The following is a 13555-nucleotide window of genomic DNA, read 5'->3' on the forward strand; positions in this document are numbered from 1 at the left end:
GTCACGGATAACTCAGAAAAAATTATCCTGAATGTTTATGGATCAATGTCCTAACAGGTAAAGCACAAGATGGAGTGTTAGTTGGTGTCTGTTACAGACTATCAAATCACACTAGGGAAAAGAATGAGCACCATCCTAAACACCTATCTATAATGTGTTGGAAAATAAGCTTTGTGGACATGGGGGACTTCAATTTGAATGACACATGCTGGAGGGCTCATGCTGCCAGAAATAAAACATCTTGGAATTTCTCAATATAATAGATGACAATTTCCTAATGCAAAAAATGTTGCATCCAACACAGAGGGAATTCTATATTAGATACCATCTTGACAGATAAAGAGGAACTGATCACAGAACTAAAAAGTAATGGTAGCTTAGGTACAAGAGATCATGACTTGATCTCATTTATAATGTACAAACAAAATAAAATCCAAACTACTGATATATGTACTTGGTGATTTACAAGCACCAATTTCACAACGCGGGGGAAAAAAAAGAGCCATATCAGCTGGAAGGAAGACTTTAATCAGAAAAATGTGAATGATAATTGGGAATTGTTTAAGAACATTTTACTAGATGCCCAGAAACTCACAATCAAAGAAGAAGGTTATAGTGGTTAAAAAAAATCAACCTCGTTTGGAGAGGAAGTGAAGAAAGCTATAAAAAATGGAAGAAAGAGGAAGTTATTAGTAATGAATATGAATCAGAAGCTATGAATTGTAGAATACTGATAAAGGAAGCAAAGGGAAACAAAGAGAAATCTATGGCCAGCAGAGTTAAGGTCAATAAGAAGGCGTTTCTTAAATATAAAAGGAACAAAAATAATCCTAACAATGGTATTGATCCATTACTAGACAGAAATGGTAGAATTACCAATACTAATGTATAAAAGGCAGAAGTGTTCAATAAATATTTTTGTTTTGTATTTAGGCAGAAATAGACGTAGTCATATCATACAATAACACTCTTTCCATTCCACTAGTATCCTGGGAGGATGTCAAAGAGCAGCTATTAAAGTTAGACTTTTTTTTAAATCAGCAGTTCCAGATAATTTGCATCCAAGAGTTTTTAAAAATCTGGCTGCAGAGCACACTGGACATTAATGTTGATTCTCAATAAGTTTTGGAAAACCGGAGAAGTTCCAGAATACTGGAAGAAAACTAATGATGTTCCAATATTTAAACAGGATGCCAGAGAGTTATAGGCCTATCAGTCTGACATCAATCCCAGGCAAGATAGTGGAGCAGCAGATATGGGAATCAATTAATAACAAATTAAATAATAAATACCAATCAACATGAGTTTATGGAAAATAGATCCTGTCAAACTAACTTGATTTTTTATGAGATTACATCAAGTTTGGCTGATAAAGGTAATAGTGTTGATGTAAGATACTTAGACTTCTGTAAGTACCATTTGACTTGGTACCACAAAACAGACATTGATTAAAAAAACTAGATTGAAACAAAATTAACATAGCACACATTAAATGGATTAAAAACTGACTAACCGATATGTCTCCAAATGTAATTATAAACAGGGAAACATCATTGAATGGGTATGTTTCTTGTGGAGTCCCACAGGGGTCATTTCTTGGTCTTACGCTATTTAACATTTTTATCAATGACCTGTAAGAAAATATAAAATAATCACTGATAAAGTTTGAAGATAACACAAAGACTGGGGGAGTGATAAATAATGAAGAAGACAGGTCAGGTCACTGAAACAGAGCGATCTGGATTGCTTAGTAACCTCGGCGCAAGCAAACAATATACATCTAGGAACAAAGAATGTAGGCCATACATAGAGGATGGGGGGACTCTATCCGGAGAAGCTGTGACTCTGAAAAAGATTTGGGTGCCATGTGGATACTCAACAGCTGCAAGTGCAACTTTGTGGCCAAAATGTCTAATTCATCCTTGGATGCATAAACAGGGGACTCTTGAGTAGAAGGAGAGAGTTTATTTTACCTCTGGTTTTGGCACTATTGCAACAGCTGCTGGAATATGGTGTCCAGTTCTAGTGCCCACAATTATCAGAAAGCTGATAAATTGGAGAGGGTTGAGAGAAGAGCCACCAGAATGATCAAAGGATTAAAAAACATGCCATATAGTGATAGACTCAATGAACTTAATCTATTTCACTTAACAAAAAGAAAATGACTTGATCAGAGTTTATAAGTATCTACACGAGGGGAACAAATATTTGGTAATGGGGTCTTCAGTCTAGCAGACAAAGGTATAATAAGGTCCACTGGCTGGAAGCCGAAGCTAGATAAATTCAGACTGAAAATAAGATGTAAATTTTTAATAGTGAAGGTAATTAAATCACTGGACCAATTTACTAAGGTTCATGGTGGATTCTCCATCACCAGCAATCTTTAAATCAAGATTGGATGTTTTTCTAGAAGACATGCTCTAGGAATTATTTTGGGGAAGTTCTATGGCCTCTGTTAGACAGGAGGCCAGAGTAGATGATCACAGTGGTCCCTTCTGGCTTTGGAATCTATTCATCTAAATTGGCTAATGTAAATCCAAGAAATGGCTTATTTATCAGCTGTAATTGCCTGCATACACTTTATTTCTTTTAGAAGTTTGATTGCCTGGTTGGAGTAAGTCTTTGACCTTATAATGTAAAAAAATGTTGTCAACATTAAAAGCTTCCTACACTTAAAAAAAGGTTTACATGATGAAATAGCTGTCATACCCCAAAGCAGATTGAAGCTCAGATGTCACTGGCATCTTTCCATAATTGGCCTTGGAAGCCTAACTAAGAAGATCTCAAAACAACAACATTGACAACAATTAGGAAAACAGTAGCAGTGTGCAAAACTCAGCCATTTTCTACCATTTCTCAGGCATTCATGTAAAATAATGTTTCAGTTTTGATCCTTGTAGGTTCAAAACTGCTCTGAATTTAGCTTTGAATTTTGGGTTCAAACTAAACCTTGACAGTGGAAAAAAAGAATTTGTAAATATTCATTTGAATAAAAGCCCTAAATTCACTTTGAGAGTATTTGTAGCCTCTCTTATTCACTATGCACAAACATTCACAGTAGTGACATTTTATTTGCAAAAATGTCTCATCAGAAAATGGATTCTCTGGAAGTGTGGCTATGTTTATGTCTTTAAAAGGTCATTATGGGTTTTCCTCAGCAAGTCAGGGAACAGAAGCAATAATGTGATCTATTGTGAACAATAAATTATAAGCAGAATAAAAGATCAGAACAATAGTTCTGATAAACAATGCACAAGCAATAATGAAATATGTTCAAATAAATCATTCATTGAAGATTTCAAACAACAAAGAAATTTATAAAAATTCAGATCTGTTTTTGGATATTTCATTAACAAATAAAGGTACTAAATTCATCAAATAAATTCTCTGCTGTTTGCTCAGCTGTAATTCAAATGAACCCAAAATGCCGTGGGCTCTCCCTGAATTAATCCATAAAGTCACTTTCCTGCACTTCTTCAAATACCTCTTCAAAATATACTGTGATGCCAGTGGGAAACTGGCAACTTATAACAGGGTAGATGGGCAATAGGAACTTCTGATATTAATTAGGGCTGTCGACTAATCGCAGTTAACTCACACGATTAACTCAAAAAAATTTATCATGATTAAAAACATCAATCACGATTAATCACAGTTTTAATCACACTGTTAAACAATACCAATTAAAATATATTAAATATTTTGGATGTTTTTCTATATTTTCATATATATTGTATTCTGTGTTGTAATTGAAATCAAAGTGTATATTATTTTTATTACAAATATTTGCACTGTAAAAATGATAAACAAAAGAAATAATAGTTTTCAATTCACCTCATACAAGTACTGTAGTGCACTCTCTTTGTCATGAAAGTGCAACTTACAAATGTAGACTTTGTTACATAACTCCACTCAAAAACAAAACAATGTAAAACTTCAGAGCCAACAAGTCCACTCAGTCCTACTTCTTGTTCAGCCAATCGCTAGGACAAACAACTTTGTTTACATTTACAGGAGATAGTGCTGCTGGCTTCTTATTTACAGTGTCATCAGAAAGTGAGAACAGACATTTGCATAGCACTTTTGTAGCCAGCATTGCAGAGTATTTATGTGCCCGATATGCTAAACATTCATATGCCCATTCATGAATGCCCAACATTCATGCTTCGGCCACCATTCCAGAGGACATGCTTCCGTGCTGATGATGCTCATTAAATAAATAATGCATTAATTACATTTGTGACTGAACTCTTTGGGGGAGAATTGTATGTCCCCTGCTCTGTTTTACCTGCTTTCTGCCATATATTTCATGTTATAGCAGTCTTGGATGATGTTGAACATGTTGCCGTTTTAAGAACACTTTCACTACAGATATCACAAAAAGCAAAGAAGGTACCAGTGTGAGCTTTCTAAAGATAGCTACAGCACTCGACCCAAGTTTTAAGAATCTAAAGTGCCTTCCAAAATTTGAGAGGGACGAGGTGTGGAGCATGCTTTCAGAAGTCTTAAAAGAGCAACACTCCAATGCGGAAACTACAGAACCCAAAGTACCAAAAAAGAAAATCAACCTTCTGCTGGTGGCATCTGACTCAGATCATTAAAATGAACATGCGTCGGTCCATACTGCTTTGGATCATTATTGATTAGAACCCGTCATCAGCATGGACACATGTCCTCTGGAAGGGTGGTTGAAGCATGAAGGAACATATGAATCATCAGCGCATCTGACACAAATATCTTGCCATGCCAGCTACAATAGTACCATGACAATTGCCTGTTTTCACTTTCAGGTGATATTGTAAACAAGTAGCAGGCAGCATTATCTCCTGCAAATGTAAACAAACTTGTTTGTCTGAGCAATTGGCTGGACAAGAAGTAAGACTGAATGGACTTGCAGATTCTAAAATTTTTCATTGTTTTATTTTTGAATGCAGTTTTTTTGTACATAATTCTACATTTGTAAGTTCAACTTTCATGATAAAGAGATTGCACTACAGTACTTGTATTAGGTGAATTCAAAAATACTATTTTGGGTTTTTCAGTGCAAATAATGGTAATCAAATATAAATATAAAGTGAGCACTGTACACTTTGTATTCTGTGTTGTAACTGAAATCAATATATTTGAACATGTAGAAAACAGCCATAAATATTTAAATAAATGGTATTCTATTATTGTTTAACAGTGTGCTTAATCATGCAATTAATCACGATTAATTTTTTTAAATCGCTTGACAGCCCTAATATTAATTTATTTATATGGCCTATGTAGATAATACCTTTATTCCTGTTTCCCCCGTTCCTCCAACACCATTCCTTCTGACTGTCACTCCCACGTGTCGCATCTAGTTTTAACTAGGTGGTCCTCAGGATACGGATTATCTTCAACTCCTGTTCGCACAATGGGAGCCTTACACTGTTACTACCGTATCAGAAATAGGAAATAACGGTCTCAGTCACAACAGTCGTGAAAATTTTGTTGGAAAAAACAAAAATAAGCCCAGGTACTGGGTTCAGCTTCACTCAAAGAGTCCATGATCCCTGTTTCAAGAAAATCTAGGAGCGTTTCTAAAGCCTTCAGGTACTGTTACAAATATTTCACACATTTAAATGAATCTGGTAACTCCAGTATATAGCATATATTTATTTATAGATGTAAGGAATAAAGAGTGTCTACACAAAAAGTTCCAGGTGCCCTAACACATTTATGCAACTACTAGACTTCCAATCATATAGTGATGATCACACAGATTACACAAACAATCATAGGCAGGAAAAAAAATAACTCTCAGCCAGCCAATAAATGAAAGCAAGGGAAAAGCCTTTTGGACCCCACTGATCTCTCTTTCCACAAGCAAACTCTCAACCCTCCTCCAAAGCTTTATCAAATAAATGGCTATTGCAGCATGTTCAAGTTTGGACTACATTGGACCACGGTTATGTGGATGATGCTTTAAACCAGCAAGTAAAACACATAAATATTAGCTAGTATTGGTTAAATAACCAACAGAGAGTGTATATTTATTCCAGGGGTTCACATTGTATCTTTTATGAATGAAAACAAACTGTATAATCTCTGAATACATCCACATTTATAACAAATGCTTAAGAGAATATTTAATACACTCAGAATAAACTGTGTTAAACTAAATCATGATTTTGGATTTCATTTAAAACTTTTTAAGTTACTATTAATTCTCTGTATTGCAGTAGCATCTAAAGGGCCCACCTGGGAATCAAATCCCATTAGTACTCTGCACCATGTACGCACACCAGATTTCTGAAGGCTTCTACAATTCCCAGGCCATAACAGAATGGATTAACAACAAACTTCTAAATAAATCATTCTGACTGTCTTGGTTTCTGTTCCAATAGGTAGGCAACTGACATGACAGATCAGAATGGTCCCTTCAGAAATGTAGGATTTCTACTCGAAAATGGCCAATTTCTGACTTGCCTTAAAAAAGATTATGTAATTACCAGGATAGCCAAAGGGAGGTTTGGCCAGCCATTACATCCAAAGCAGGAGAAAAGGGCCCAAAGTGCTATGTGAAGAAATGGCTTGTAATCAGGTTTCTTTCTTTCTCTTTTATATTCCCACCCCCAAAATGCCCTGAGCGTTTCAGACTCAGGTCTGAATGACATCTCAAAGCGAAGAGACATGCCTAGTACAATTCCGTCTATGTCTTCTTTCTGATTAATTCAGATTTGGCCTTTGGGGCCTAATAAGCCCACAGCTGTAGGCCTCCTCTTCTGCCTCCCAAGTTGAGATATGTAAAGGAGAATTTCAGCTTTATGTACAAAAACAGCAAGTCTTTAGCCCTTTTCCTGTGAAGGTAGCCTAATCTGCCATTCCTGCTATTGAGATGCCTCTTCTTATGGCCAGAGGTGACAACTGGTACTCAGCAGAGGCACCTGGAAAGGAACTTGTCGTGACTGTAGTGCCATCCACCAATGGCAGCCTGGACAGTAGTTCCAACACACCGGGCTAGATTCACCACTTAATAAGAAAAGGAGTTCTAGTGGCACCTTACAGACTAAGGTACCACTAGTACTCCTTTTCTTTTTGCGAATATAGACTAACACGGCTGCTACTCTGAAACCACTTAATAAGATGAATTTATGGCTGCTTCACATCACTGAAGCAGTGCAAAGCAGTCAGAGTATATCAGTCAGCGAACCTGGCCTCTAGACTTTACATCATTTATTTTTTGTGATGTCATGTAACTGAAGGCTAAACGCTGACTTCAGACATGCGCTTGCAACTTGACTCCAATAGGAGATGTGCCTGAATATATGAGAGCAGAATTCTGGTACAGAAATTGTTTCTATAGGTCCAGTGCAACTCGAAGAACTAAAATGACTATGCTTTTAACATATTCATGTATATTAGTAGAGTATCTTCAAAGCAGAGTCATATGTTTACAGTACATTTAAATTTCAACAGCACTACATATTACAACCAAAGTATGTGTGATAACTGTTGAATCAGAGAGACGACCCACAACTCTTAAGAACATAAGAAACATTATATCAGATCAGAGCTCTGTTCAATTTAATGAAGTCCAGTACACTGCTTCTGAAAGTAGAAGATACCAGATACTTCAGAGAAATATATAAGAAACCCAGAAGTACAAAATTATGAAATTGCCCATAATGGAAATTTCCTCCTAACCCTTTCAGTTAGTAGTTGGTTTATGAGCTGGAGCATTTTATATCCCTAATTTTTTTTAAATCCTGTAGAATATAACTGTAGATGCTACTGACATCATATCCTGACCTTTCGATCGTGACCACCTTTTACCACAATCATCATGACTTTGGAGGAATATGGGTAGATGGAGAAAGGGGAAAATGGAACTAGTTGCAATAGAACCAGAAATGCATCATGAGGTCTGTTTCTTATGCCAACTTGTGGATGATGGGTTATTTAAGAATGCAAAGCTCAGAAAGGAGATGGTTTCTGTGCAGGATATTAGGAGAAAGTGTAAGTTAAATGAACTGGGTCAGCACAGGGTTCCCATTTTGTTACTAGAAGGAAAAAACCTGGCTCTTCTTAATGTCAGGAGTCAGATCCTCAGTTCCTGTAAGTCAGTGTAACTTCACTGAAGTCAATGAGGCTAACTGACTGATACCAGCTGAGGATCGGGTCCCCGGCCTTCAAGTCCTTTCTACATCTCTTTTGTCCTGAAAGAGAATTGACAAAACTACCGAGACTTTGGTGGAGATCTCTGGCATGGATTCTGAGCTCCATTACCAGTGGTAGCAAAACTGAGACCAAGGTTTCAGGAATCAAGATTTAGCCTTTCCCAGAAGAGGCTCTGGTGCCAAACTCTGAAGAGGAGTAATAAGGAAAGTTGCCATGCTAGGGTCCACCAACAAGACGGCAACAAAAATAGCCCATGGGTACCAACAGAGGCACCAACACTAACATCAATTCCTCATTCCTATCAACATGGGAGGGAGTATCAACAGAAGTTGATGCCAACACATTCACAGTCCTCCATGTCAGGGAGACAGACACGTAGGTATCACATGAGCCGATTTTAACACTGAAGAGCTGCTGGGCAAGAAACTCTGTGCTCTGCCTCCCTTTCTTTCTCCCCCTCAATAGAGGAGAGAACAGAGGAAAACTGTGTGGTCACTGGATTTTCTCCAGAAACACTAAGCAACACAGGAAGCATGTGAGAGGTCTGACCCAGAACTGGGGATGTGGGTAGAGCAGCAAGAGAGAGGAAGGAAGGAGTTAAGGGTGGAGATGGAGAGAGAGATGATGAAGGTGTCACCTGTGCTGGCATGAAAAAGAAAGGAAAGAAGGGTGCTGAGAGTTGCAAAAAAAAAAATAGTCAAAAATGGTTGATAAATTGGAGTTCTAAAAGACCCAGTTGTGCAGCCAGGGGGCACGTGACCGATACTGGAGGAAATAAGGTGGTGATCAGAAAGGAGAACATATTGAATGAGAGATCCAAGTGGGAGCAGTGCTTAGCAAAGGTTGCAGGAGCCACCAGCATGGTTGATCCAGGGCTGTAGGTTAAACGAGGTTAGGAAGAGGAAGAGGGAAGCAATAGAGCCAGATGGGACATCAGAGTGAAAGCTGTAGTTAGAGGATTTGATAGGTAAAATGGCAGCTCAGGCTAAAAGGACAAATCTAATGAAGACTTAACAACTGGCCTCAAACCCTTGAACAAGCATGAGCCTGAAGTACCTGAACTGGAGGCAAAACACCCTCCATGGTATGTACACACTACCATAGGCACTGACTCCAGCCCTGGAGCACCCAGGTAAAAATAATGGTGGGTGCTGAGCACCCACCAGCATCCCCCCATCAGCTCCTCCACCTCCCCACAGCACCTCCCGCCTGCCAGCGGCCCCACCAATCAGTGCCTCTCCCTCCCCCTCCACAGCACCTCCTGCCCTCCGCGATCAGTTGTTCCACAGCTTGCAGGAGGTGCTGGGGGGGCGGGGAAGGAGCAAGTGCAGGGCATGCAGAACGGGGTGGGAAGAGGCGGGGTGGGAGGGCAGGACCTGGGGCGGAGCACACCCGGCACATTTGAAAGTCGGCGCCTCAGCACGCTACAGCAATGAAGGGCAAATGCAAAGGATGTCTCATTGACATCCACCTCCCAAAAATAAAATTGGCCAGTTAATTTAAGAACAATTTCTTAAAGTTTCTTTTATTGACTGAAGTAAATCCTCAATCCTTTTAAATAGCTTCATGAAACAGCTTGCTTCGGCATACATTTGAAAAATTAGACACCTTGAGATTATTATCCTTGAAAGATAATTAACCAATTTAACTTAAATAGATACATTAAAACAAATTGCACAGACATGTCAAATTAATGGATTCTTTCCTGCGACTAAGACAGTTTTTGTTTGTTTGTTTCCTCACCTTTTTTAATCAGTAGTACTCTTCATCTGTAAGCATCACACTAAACATCAGAAGTGACATTTTCATTACTCTGGAATTGCACGGACATATAGGTTGGGGCCCTGACCCCGCAAAGACTTACTCATGTGTTTAATTTTAACATGAGGAGTAGTCCCATTGATTTCAATGGAACTACTCAGAGGAGGAAAGTTAAGCACAAGTGTAAGTGATTGCAAGATCCAAGCCTGAATGTTCTGTTATTGCAAATATTTCACCTGAAATCATCACTTGTTCAATGTAGATTTTTGCTATCAGAAGACTGGATAAAATGCATAATAAAAAATGTGGGAGATAAAAATGCTGCAAGATTCGTTTATGATGTCAAAGGCATTTGCATGTAGAAATCTGAAATTGTGTTGGGGTGTGGGGGAAGAGAGGGCTAGAACAGCTGAGAATTTCAAGCAGACCCTTTTCCAGCACATAATACTTTATTATAAAAAGTTAGGAGTACATAATTCTCTAATATGATACGGTGATGACACGGTAATTGCACATTGATCTCAAAAACACTCACAGTAACTACATTTTACTTAACCTGAAAATGGTTGTTACCACAAGACGTGGATTGCATTTGCAGAAAGGTGGACTCAGTGATCTAATACATCTTTTTAATCTCTAATGTCTCTATCTTCTGTTGTTTTCAACTTCAAAATACCATGTTTATTAACCGTGCAGTCTCTGCATGTCAGCACTGTATTTACCAGCACTATTCAATACTGAAACATACAAGACTTTCAAAAGGAGCTGTTTTTGGTTCCCCGAGACACCGCAGCCCGTTTTCTCACACTTCACTTACTGTCATCATATTTCTGAAAAAGCACATCTTGACTTCCATCAGCCCAATAATAATTCCTGCTGCACTCAAAATTAAGGAGTTTTTACATTAATTGACTTTGTTCCCAAACCCCTTGGGATTTTGTATAAATACTCAAAAGAAAAATATAAAAGGAGTATGAGTTGATTTTTATTAATTTATTATTATTGTTGTTGTCATTGTTGTTGTTTTGTTATTGTAATTCTTTTCAATTGTTAAAGATTTCCACATTTCCCTCTGAAAGCTATTTTGGACAAATGATCATTGTGGCAAATTGCCGGCACTACTATGATGTGTCTCGTGCTTTCTCTTCTTGGGGGGGGGGAGAGAAGGGGGCGCAGTTCAGGGCACCGTTTCTTGCCCCTGAACTGGGGTATTAACTGCCCCACTAGTCTCCTAGAGGAGGGGGGTGGAGAGGGAGGGACCCGGGCCCGCCCTCTACTCCAGCCCAGGGGCCCGAGGGATAGCAGTAAACCACTAGAACTAGCGGTTCCTTCCCCTGGGCTACTTCCCTCTCCTGCCCTTCAGCTTGTGGGGCTTCCTGCCCTCCCTCTGCACAAACCAGGTGTCCCTTTACCTAGGGTCTTGGTCTTCTTAGCCCACCGCAGCACTTCTCCAAACTCCCCTCTGCTTCCCTCCAAACTGCTCTCTGCTCCAACACCAAACCACTCTGCTTCAACTCCTCCTCTTGTTTGATTGAAGCAGGGGGGTTTTATCATGTGACTGGCTTCAGGTGCCTTAATTAATTTGTAGCAAATTTTCTTCCCTCTACAGGGAATAAGGCTCCCTTCTAACACTCTCCTGCTGCCCTCTGGCCATGCTGTATCACATGGTAAATCCCTAACTCAGCTTCTTTCCCACAGGCACATAAAGGCCCAACAAACAGGAAACAGAATAGGAAAAAAATCAGTTCTTCAAGTAAGAGCATATCTTTATATCACTGTAGAGCACTTTTTTTCCCCCCAAAGTGTTTATTTGGTCACACCTAAACATTTCATGGATTCGTGTCAGTTTCACTGAATTATTCATGTCAAAAAAGCAAAAGAGTTCCAAAGAAGTCTAAATGTTTCACTTCAACAGTTTCAAAATGAAACTTTTTTCAGTTCAAAAGTTATTTTGTTTTGAAATTTTCTGCAAAAACATTTTTAAAAAATGCTCAAAATCTAAATGAAACCCTAAAATTCTGTGGCTTGTGTTAAGAAGAATGCCAGGCTAGATTAGCACCATGGTCCCTACTAGCCTTACATAGATTTATTTAAGAGACATCAAGAATCCTCAGAACCACTGAAGTTTCTTGACAGCAGTTCTAAATGTCTTTCATTTCCACCCCCACTCTCACTGGGGTGCTTATTCTATTTATTTCAGGTTGGATTTTTCTACTTGATAATTGGGTCTCAGCTGCTCAGAGAGTGCTACCTTCCAGAATCAAAAAACTCTTTAGCAAAATGAAAATGGGGGTGGAAAGTTTATACATCCATTTGCAATATTTTGGAGTCCCCACTTTAAACATAAAAATAGAATTGCACACATTGGGGGCCTGATACTGCCACACTGGCTGCAGTGAGAGTGCAGAGAACATCTCCTAGCAGGTGCTAATGACCTCAAGTAATCAGATCCTAAATGATCATGTATGGTATTATGTTGTGCTTATTCCCAAGACTGCATTATTAGTGTCTTTTTATGTCTATAGCCCTCCTCAGCAGTGATGCAGCTTATTGCCTTGATGTAGACTTGTGAAGCAGTTTGCTAATTTGTGTGTCATTTTATCAAAACAAAGATGTTTTCTCTCTGTCGGTTAAACAAACCCATCACAAAACACACAGAGTGGTGAAGAGAACCCAGGTCTCAGATTTGTAAAACATAGCAAAATCGATGCAGAGCAGCTGTAAAAGCGGATGTTAGTCCAGGAACCTGCTGAGCCAGTCACCATCTCTAGGCAATTACGACTGCTATAAATTCCTACTAAGCTTTTCACTCCATACGTTATAGAAAGATGTTAAATAAAATATATTTTATCGACATTGTAAGGGAATAAAAACAACTTTCAATAAAAGAAACTGATTCAGTTTGTTCCTGCCCTTACCTCCCCTGCATGGCGAGTGGGCTGAAATCTTTCCCAAGGGGAACACAGCAATCCTGCCCTATTGCTCCATTTTGATAGGGTTTTTGTGGCTGTCCCTGAACAGACACCATTCCATGAAATTCCTTTAACAGCCGCAGCTCGTTGAAGTTGCTGGCAACTGGGTCAGCAGCCACCTTTCCAGGCAAGTTGACATGGTGTGGAGAGGATGTCTGAGTCAGCTCCATCTCTAGATTTCTAGAGATTGCTCCATCATCTTTGCTATCCAAGTACATACCTTTTTACTGGTTTTCTATCCTGAAAAGAGTGAAAACAAATCTATTAGGACCATACTGAATACACATATTTTATATTTACCCCCATGCACACGTACACGTGTGTGTGTGTCTGTGTGTGTGTGCACGTGTCTGTTGATATTCAGGTATTAAAATGCCATTGGACACATTATATTTATCTTGCACTTTTGACTGCCTTACCTGTACTCTGCTTGGTAATTCATCTCCAACAGAAATACTTTAACATTTGAAAACTCTGAGCAGCTTCAAAAACAGCCATCATTTAAAATAAATACATAAAACAGCCTGCCAGACATAGCTTTCCTTCTCTTTACCAAAATGTGGAATATCCCCAAAAAACATTTTCTCCCAAATTACACTGGTTTATCATAGAGAATGAACTATATTCATTGCCACGGCAGGTTTGAGCTCTGACACTGTGACCATCAGAATGAG

The 13555-nt window shown here is 38.8% G+C and overlaps 1 protein-coding gene across 1 annotated transcript in view; it reads right to left on the bottom strand.

The window, feature by feature from the left end:
- The window catches only part of OCA2 (OCA2 melanosomal transmembrane protein), a 340000-nt gene that overhangs the window by 270640 nt on the left and 55805 nt on the right, over positions 1-13555 (bottom strand). Inside the window, exon 2 of the mRNA XM_007063202.4 lies at positions 12828-13121. Coding sequence (XP_007063264.1) covers positions 12828-13099 — 272 coding nt within the window. The 5' untranslated portion in view covers positions 13100-13121. The remainder of the gene's footprint in view (positions 1-12827; positions 13122-13555) is intronic.

Source organism: Chelonia mydas, chromosome 1 (assembly GCF_015237465.2).
Source record: "Chelonia mydas isolate rCheMyd1 chromosome 1, rCheMyd1.pri.v2, whole genome shotgun sequence".
Classification (NCBI taxonomy): Eukaryota; Metazoa; Chordata; order Testudines; family Cheloniidae; genus Chelonia; species Chelonia mydas.